The sequence below is a fragment of the Cajanus cajan genome, chromosome 5 (assembly GCF_000230855.2).
Source record: "Cajanus cajan strain Asha chromosome 5, NIPB_CcT2T_4, whole genome shotgun sequence".
In the NCBI taxonomy this organism is placed as follows: Eukaryota; Viridiplantae; Streptophyta; class Magnoliopsida; order Fabales; family Fabaceae; genus Cajanus; species Cajanus cajan.
This window is the reverse complement of record NC_138521.1, coordinates 33259940-33268213: the sequence shown is the minus strand read 5'-3', so window position 1 is coordinate 33268213 and position 8274 is coordinate 33259940. Positions and strand designations below refer to the sequence as shown.

Here is an 8274-nt window from a genome sequence, read left to right as displayed (position 1 = left end):
AGGGGCCCTATCGTGGCTTGTTCTTCTCTCTACTCCTGCTTTGGCAGAGGATTCTTGCTCACGTCGAGCGCTGTCGAATCGAAGGTGACCCACCCGGCATCAATAAGGTTTTGGACCTTGTATTTGAGAGCTAGGCATTTCTCTGTTGAATGCCCTGGTGCCCCCGAATGGTATAAACATTTGTCTTGTGGCTTGTACCAATCGGGGTAAGGTGGATCGATCTTCCTTGGTGGAACATGAGCTAGAAGTTTGGCTTCTACTAGCTTCGGCAGGAGATCGCTATAAGTGGTCGGAAGTTTATCAAACTTCTTCACAGGGGTGAATTGCGATCTTCCTGACTTCGAAGTGGAAGAAGATGAAGAAATGGTTATGGCGTTGACTCCTCCCTCCTTCTTCTTCCCGAAGGTCTTCTTAGCTTCGAATGATTGGGAGGGCTTTGCTAGCTTCCCACTTTTAAGTCCTTGTTCCACTCTCTCCCCAATGGTGATGATGTCCGAGAAGAGTGTCGTTGTGTTCCCTATCATTTTATCGTAATAGGGACCAGTCAACGAGTTGATGAATAAGGACACCGTCTCCTTATCCGACAGCGGGGGCTCTATCTGTGCCGCCAACTCCCTCCATCGTTGGGCGTACGCCTTGAAAGATTCATCATTTTTCTTACTCAAGGCTTGAAGATCTGACCTATCGGGTGTTAGGTCGATGTTGTATTTATAGCGCTTGAGAAAGGCGTCGGCCAACTGCCTCCATGTATGTACTAGATTTCCATCTAGCTGCATATAACAATTGAGTGCGGTTTCAGCCAAGCTCTCTTGAAAGCAATGAATTAAGAGCTTTTCATTGGTAGCATATGCAGCCATTTTGCGACAGTACATGGTGAGATGACTCTTAGGGCAAGTCGATCCCACGTATTTTGGGAAATCTGGCACTTTAAATTTAGGAGGGAATTGGATGTCCCTCACTAAACACATGTCGGCGGCATCTTTAATGTCAAAATCATGCCCCTCCATAGCCCTCAACCGATCCTCTAGGGCGTGGAATTGTTCTTTTGAAACCTCGGGCTCTTTGATTACAATTCCAGCCCCTATAGGTATAGCGTGTGGAGGCTCTTCCTCGTGCTCTTCCTCCTCTCCATGATGGGACTCATGGTCACTGTGGTGTGATCCATGCATATTGTGGTGACGCATGAGCTCCATCATTTGCGCCATCTGTTCTTTGAGCTGAGAGAGCTCGGTTGTGAGCTTCTTATTTTGCTCTTCCAGCGCTTCCATTTTCTTGATTTTCTGCGCGCGCGTGAGGACAGAGAGATGACCAGCCACTTTCTAAAATGAATGTTTATTCTAATTAGCTTATTTATGATATGAATACACTCTTGATGTGAGCTTGATAATCTTTCATCTTTAAGGCGCTGCCTTTTTAAGATGAAAGTTTATCACCCTCCCTAGCCTATGACCTCTCCACAACGGAGAATCTCAATAGTCACGAGTCTCTTTCACTCACATCGAGAGGGTATTAGTGAACCTATAAATGATGATGAGAATGCATGAGGTATTATTGATAATGATGCCTATGCTCCTTACTTTTATTATATTTTCACACATTGGTTTTTCCTCTCATGTCATGACATTTTCATGCATGGGGATTATTCTTTAGACCTTATCACGAGGTTATTTTTTAATGCACAAACAATTGCACATAAGCATTTACACAAACAATTCACTCATCCACGAACAGTCACGAGCGAATCACGAGGTAGGGGTATCCTGCAGAAATGGTGCATATTCAAGGTGGTTCTAACTGTTCTCACCAGTCCAAGGCCCCCAAGGTGCCCCCATTATAGGGACCCAATTCCTCTCATCGTAGGTCGATGGAAAGCTCCAACGCACCGTCGGACTCAAGTTCATGGTTATCACCTTGAGTGATGTTTTCCGACAACGGTCTACGGGCACCTATAGACCTATTCGACAACCGGCCGTACTAACATCCACTCCCTATGGTTAATCACTCATGCCCCCGGGTATAGAGGGAACTGTTGTGTGCAAAGGTTTGTGTGCAGTTTTTATTTCAAACAATTGCGTAAATTTAAAAATACAACAGTTATTAAAGCCAAATAGATAAACATGTTATCATACAAGTGAGGGGTAATAAAGTAATTTTTAACTATTATTTGTTAAAAATAATCTGTCACTAAATGGGACTGACTCTCGAGGCTTCCCCAGTGGAGTCGCCATCTGTCGCCACCGGCCCAAACGGGCCTCGGCGGTCGCGAAGACGGTCGAGCTCGCTTTTATTTTAGTTTTGAAAATGTATTGGATTATTAGAACGACTTGTTCTCAAACTGAGACCTTGTCAATCTTATCCAATTTATTTATTAAAATGTCTCACCAATCCATATTAATCCCAAGCGGGATCCTCCATGGATTAATGGTTTTCGTAAAAGGAGGGAACTGTTGTGTGCAAAGGTTTGTGTACAGTTTGTATTTCAAACAATTGCGGAATTTAAACATACAACAGTTATTTAAAGCCATATAATAAATCATGTTATCATACAAGCAAGGGGTAATGAAGTAATTTTAACTATTATTTGTTAAAAATAATCTGTCACTAAATGGGACTGACTCTCGAGGCTTCCCCAGCGGAGTCGCCATCTGTCGCCACCCGGCCCGAAACGGGCTTTCGGCATTCGCGAAGGATGGTTGGACTCTTTTATTTGTTTAAAAATATGGATTGCTAGAATGACTTATTCTCAAACTGAGACCTTGTCAAACGAGCAATTTTGTTAAAAGGCTCACCAATCCATGTTAATCCCAAGCGGGACCCTCCATTGATTAGCGGTTTTCATAAAAAGGAAGGGTTCATGGAGTCGCCACCAATGTTTTACTCAAAACATTGGAAAAAGAAGTTTAAGGCAATCGATTCAAAAATCGACCTCGGCCATTACAACCAGAGTCGGGTTAGGGAGTCGGTTACGCGTGGGGAAGGTGTTAGCACCCCACAGCACCCCTTTCGGGTTCCCTATGACAGATTATTTCTAAAAATAATAGTGCGAAATTACTAAATTACCCCTTATTTATTTATTCTAAACAATTATAACTTAACTATCTACATGATGACAGTTAAATATACACACAGAAAGCAGTAAAAGGAAGGACTTAAGAAGAAACCTTTGAAGCGTGCTTTTATATTCAAGTAAAACTGGGAAGCTTTTTGGCGTTCCCTCGCTCTACAAGCCCGCTCGCTCCCTCCTAGAAAATTTTAACTATGGAAATCCGGAGGATTTCCCTTCGACACAGTTTGAGACTCAAGCAAAAAGCTCAGAACTCGAGAACTTTGTCGGATCAACTCTCCGAGTGATTTCTAGGCAGAGCACTGCTCAAAAAAACCCAGAATACTCAAGAAGAGGGTTAAAACTCAGTGTAAAAGTGTCCAATGACGTCAAATTGACGTCATATTTATAGGAATGAGGCGCAGTACGGCCCCTAGGGTCAATACGGGCGTATTGAAGTTTTTGAACTTCAATACGGCCGTATTGAATTCAGTACGGCCGTATTGAAGTTCAAAGACTTCAATACGGGCGTACTGAGTTCGCCGCGGCCGTATTGCAGTTCAAAATACTCAATACGGCCGTAGTGAACCTCTGGGAGGCCGTATTGAGCTTCATTCCTCCCACTTTTCTTATTTTTGCTATCCTAAGACCTCTAGACCTACAGAGAACCCTCCTAGGGCCTTCCAGGAGTCCTTCTGGCTGATCTTCCTTCAGTCTTTGAGAGCCTTCTAGCTTTATTTCCGACCCGGACAATTTTAGGGGTCTACAAGAGATAGTAGAGGGACTTTCTTAGGAGGGTTTGCCTTATACATTGGTGTTGCCAATGCATTGAAGGCAGAGTTGATCGCTACTATGTAGATTATTGAATATAGGTTTTCAGTAGGATGACATAGGATGTGGTTAGAGTGTATTTCTAGAATGGTTTTACATGCCTTCCACAATCCTAACTTGGTTCATTGGTTTGCTCATAGTCAATGAAACATTGTTTAATTTTGTGTTCTAAGATGCACTTTCAGGCTTCTCATATTTTTAGACAGGGTAATTAGTGTGCTAATAGACTTGTGGAACATGGTGTAGCACATAGTAATAGTTTTGTTTGGTAGGACACTTTACCATCTTTTATTCAATCAAAGTTCTTTCCTAACCATTCTGGCCTACCTTATCTTCGTTTTTGTTAATTTTTCTTGGAATTTGGTCTAGTCTCTCATGTTCTTTGTTTTTCTTTCCTCTTTTATTTATATTCGGGGATGTTGCAAATGAATGGTAGACTTTAAGGTGTCAACATTATTGGAATATTTTTATCTTATAGTGATACTTAACATACCTGATTTTTTATTAAAAAAATTATATAATTTTAAAAAAAGAATTATTGATGGTTGATAAATATTTTATATCATAATATAATTATTTATTATAAATTTAAAATATAATTACATCATAAAAAATATTTATTCCTTACAAATTTTAATTGTAATATAATTTGATAAATATTAGACACATTTTTTGTAAAACTTTTTTTTACTAATACTCTCTTATTATTATCAATTGAAAATTATAAATTTTGCTGGATTATATCATTAAATTAGAAGAGAGGCCAACTAAATGAGATGAAAAGTCACAAAATATGTGATTTCTAATAAATTTTAACTAATAATTAAGAGTGTTAAAAAATTGTTACTCGTATTTCTCTTACAATTTATAGCCACTTGTATTTATTAATTAAACACTAAGAGTTTCTTTTGATAAAGTTCGAAGTGTTTTTTTAGAAATTCTCTATAAAAAATAAAGATTTTTTTTTATGTAAAGAAGCTTTCAAAAGTATTTCTAAACTAGTATTCAAATTATGGATGGCAAAAATACCCGTACCCGCGGGTATCTGCGGGTAAAATCCACTACGGATAATAAATGGATAAGCTAATTGGGCACCTGTGGATAATGGGGACGGATAATATTTTACCCGTTTATAAACAGAACGGGGGCGGGTATGATGATATCCATATCAACGGGTACCCGTTTAATAATATTTTTTAAATATCTTAATTATCCTTGTACAACATAATCCTAAAATTATATTCTCTCATTTTATTTTCTTACAAAAGTGAGGTTGATGAAGTTACCAACATGTGTTAAGCATGTTATATAATTATGTTGGATGTAATTTGATTAATTTTATAGGTTTGATTGGACCAATAAGATTTATGTATTTTAAGTTGTTTACTTTCGTTTGGAATTATGAGATTAAATTATTGTAGCTTTGTGATGAGACTTTAACTTACTTGTGATATTGATGTATTTTAAGTTATTGATTATCTTGCCTTTTTATTATTATTTCAATAAAATCAACGTTAAATACAAGTTCAAAATTAACACTGAATTTTTATTTTTAATATTTCAATGACATTAAATATAAACTTAAAATTATTTATAATATATATTTTTTTAATTTCTTAAAAAAATTTATAAATATTCATAGATATCTGTAAGTATTTAAAAAATTCATAAATACCCGCTTAATAGATACCCGCACGGATATAGGGTGGATATGGGACCAATTTTCACCCAGCAGGACAGGGACGAGTAGTAATAAACCCGCCCCCGTGGAACCTCATTGCCATCCCTAATTCAAATAGACTCTAAATTCAATTTTTGTTAGTTACAATTTGAATTATCACATTACTCCTAAAATGGTCTATGTTATCTCTTAATTAAAAAATATATATTATAAATTGTTATATAAAAGTAATACATGTGACATGGATTACTGTAATTAAAATATCACTCTTTCATTCCATGATAAATGTCGTATTTGAAAAAATAATTTAAAATTAATTTTTTTAATATAGTATTAATTATTTCTTTTTTATTCATATTCTTTTTAATAAGTATTGTGTTAGTATAAAATTCTTTAGAAAATAGTTATTATATTGCATCATTTATATTAAAAATAAATTAATTATAAAATTAATTTTATAAAATTATCATCTATTTATTAATTTTTTTATATTTTTATAAAATAATATAAGAATACACTTATCTTAGAAGGAATAATTATCTTTAAAAGTCATATTAAATGGTATTAAATATATGTTTACTTTCTGGCTGAGATATCCATCCTAATTTATGAACCAGAATTTATGAAGGTTCACAGTTGGTTGATGAATGATTGAATGGCATGGTAGTTCTTCGCCACTAACTACCTTCTCATAGCAACAACACGCAGCTTCTGGCTACGAATACATAAAATCTTGCACAAACTCAATACCTGGTATCTCCAATCTCTTAATCGATGTATTCATAGCATGCTTAATCTCTTTTAGTTTAACTTCTTATCTTGTTCTAACGCTGTTTGCTTCACGAATCTTTATCCCACCACATGTTTGTTAAAATGCTCAAGAGAGATGGTTTTCTTCAGCTGGGGTCGCCCCTCTCCCCAAGAACAAAAGGCTTGCATCCTCAAGTAAATAACGCACGATTTCTTTACCGGGAAATTGATTTCCAAGTGCATTATTTTATGTGGCTCATTCCTTTTTTACTTTTTACCATGTTACCAGGTCAGGTACTTTCAACTATGATGACAAATATAAAGGAGCTACTGCTAAATCACCATCTTCCCTTAAAGCAGATGAGGGACTCTCAAAAGATGGGTTTTTACTAAATGAGGCGCGAGTTCTTGTTGGTTCTGGTATTGAGACTTTTGAAAAGGGCAAGAGTGCTCTCACAAGTTGGAAGTATGTCTGTATAATAAGCAAATAAGGGTCTATTGATTTTTAATCCCACTAAAATTTTGAGATAAGTTGCTTCTGCTTTAAGGGGTGTGTGCGTTTGTGTTTACATAGATTTAGTGTGGGAAAATTCCTTGCAGGCATTTTGGGTTGAATTGGGCATTTGTGGATCCGAAAACACCGATCCAACAAGGAGAGAAGTTCTGTGTTTGTGTCAAGGAGTTCCTCCCGTGGCTCATGATGCCACTTGAGGTTGTGTATGTAAATGAAACTCGCACTGCGAAAAATCGCAAGGCCTTCTTTGGATTTGGAAGTGGAACTCTTCATGGTCACTTGCTGGTAAGTGGTAACTGCTTTTTCTCCCATCTTACTGCTTATCTTTTCCTCTTCCTCTTTTTATTTTGGGTCTAATTAAATATTTGAGGCTACTTTGTGATTAAATTGGTTTATATATTACCTTAAAAATTGGTCCTTTTCTATACATTTATATTCCTGTAGAAGCCAATTTTAGTTTGCTGTTTGGGATTTTATATATGCTTTGCAGTTGCTTAATGATCTATAAAGAACACTTAACACATACAAGTAACATTTTGGGTTATGTTAACTTCACTGCAGCCATGTCGCTATTACATATTTTGGGTAATGATGTGTAGAAGAGTTTAATTTTGATGTAATATGAGAATAAAAACTTTTTAGCCCTGATCACTACTTGTATATATGAAGCTTTTAGCAAACAAAGCAACCAAAAAATGAAAAAAAAAAAAAAAAAAAAAAAAAAAAAAACTGATCAGTTTAAATTTGTTATCATTTTTAATACAGGCAGGGGAAGAGCGCTTTTCGATTGAGATTGATGAGAAGAATCAAGTTTGGTATGAAGTACTATCTATCTCAAAGCCTGCCAACATTTTATCTTTTGTCGGCTACCCATATGTGATCCTTAGGCAGAAATACTTCGCTAATGAATCTTCCAAGGCTATGCTGAAACATATTAATTCTTCAAAACCCTAGAGTAAATGTATACATTATTTCACTTATTTGTAATTGGAGTAGATTTAAATCTTTATTTTCGTGTTGATCCCCCCTTTAGTAAATATTCTGCCTCATTTTCCCTTTTGTAACATTGTTCTCTAAAATCTTCCTTCATTGAACGATGTTGTTATGTTGTTTCGTATGCCTTTGGTGGTGGATGGGATGCTGTGCTGTGTTCCCGTTACCTTTTTACTATACCCTTTGTTAAAAATATTGTTGTTTAATTAGACGGACGCGCAAATTTGTAACCTAAAATACTGAACAAACACGTTAGTTAATTCTTCCTGAGATGTATGATGACATTGATCTTAAGGACTTATTTGTTGGGTACGCACAAGCCCCTCAAGATACAACCCTGTTGTCTCAAGAATATCTGAGGAGCAAAACTAGCAAGCAACAAAATGAGAACTCAAAAAAGTGGAGAGAAAGAACAGAGGAAAACTTTTTTTTGGGATGATCAAACAGTGTGGTAGAGGTCTT

General features: G+C 36.4%; 1 protein-coding gene across 1 annotated transcript; it reads left to right on the top strand.

The window, feature by feature from the left end:
* The first annotated feature begins 6143 nt into the window (after nucleotides 1–6143).
* On the top strand, nucleotides 6144–7883 carry LOC109809015 (outer envelope protein). Its single transcript, XM_020372234.3, has 5 exons — nucleotides 6144–6308; nucleotides 6438–6500; nucleotides 6595–6771; nucleotides 6906–7104; nucleotides 7585–7883. The coding sequence occupies exons 2-5, from the start codon at nucleotides 6442–6444 to the stop codon at nucleotides 7771–7773; spliced, it is 624 nt and encodes a 207-aa protein (XP_020227823.1). The 5' UTR covers nucleotides 6144–6308; nucleotides 6438–6441; the 3' UTR covers nucleotides 7774–7883.
* The last annotated feature ends 391 nt before the right edge of the window (nucleotides 7884–8274 follow it).

Excerpts from the sequence above, each read along its gene's own strand:
- LOC109809015 (XM_020372234.3), top strand. The coding sequence starts at position 6,442 with ATGGTTTTCTTCAGCTGGGGTCGCCCCTCTCCCCAAGAACAAAAGGCT. Across the intron at positions 6,501-6,594 it reads CAAAAGGCTTGCATCCTCAA|GTCAGGTACTTTCAACTATG; the intron begins GTAAATAACGCA and ends CCATGTTACCAG. Across the intron at positions 7,105-7,584 it reads CTCTTCATGGTCACTTGCTG|GCAGGGGAAGAGCGCTTTTC; the intron begins GTAAGTGGTAAC and ends TTTTTAATACAG.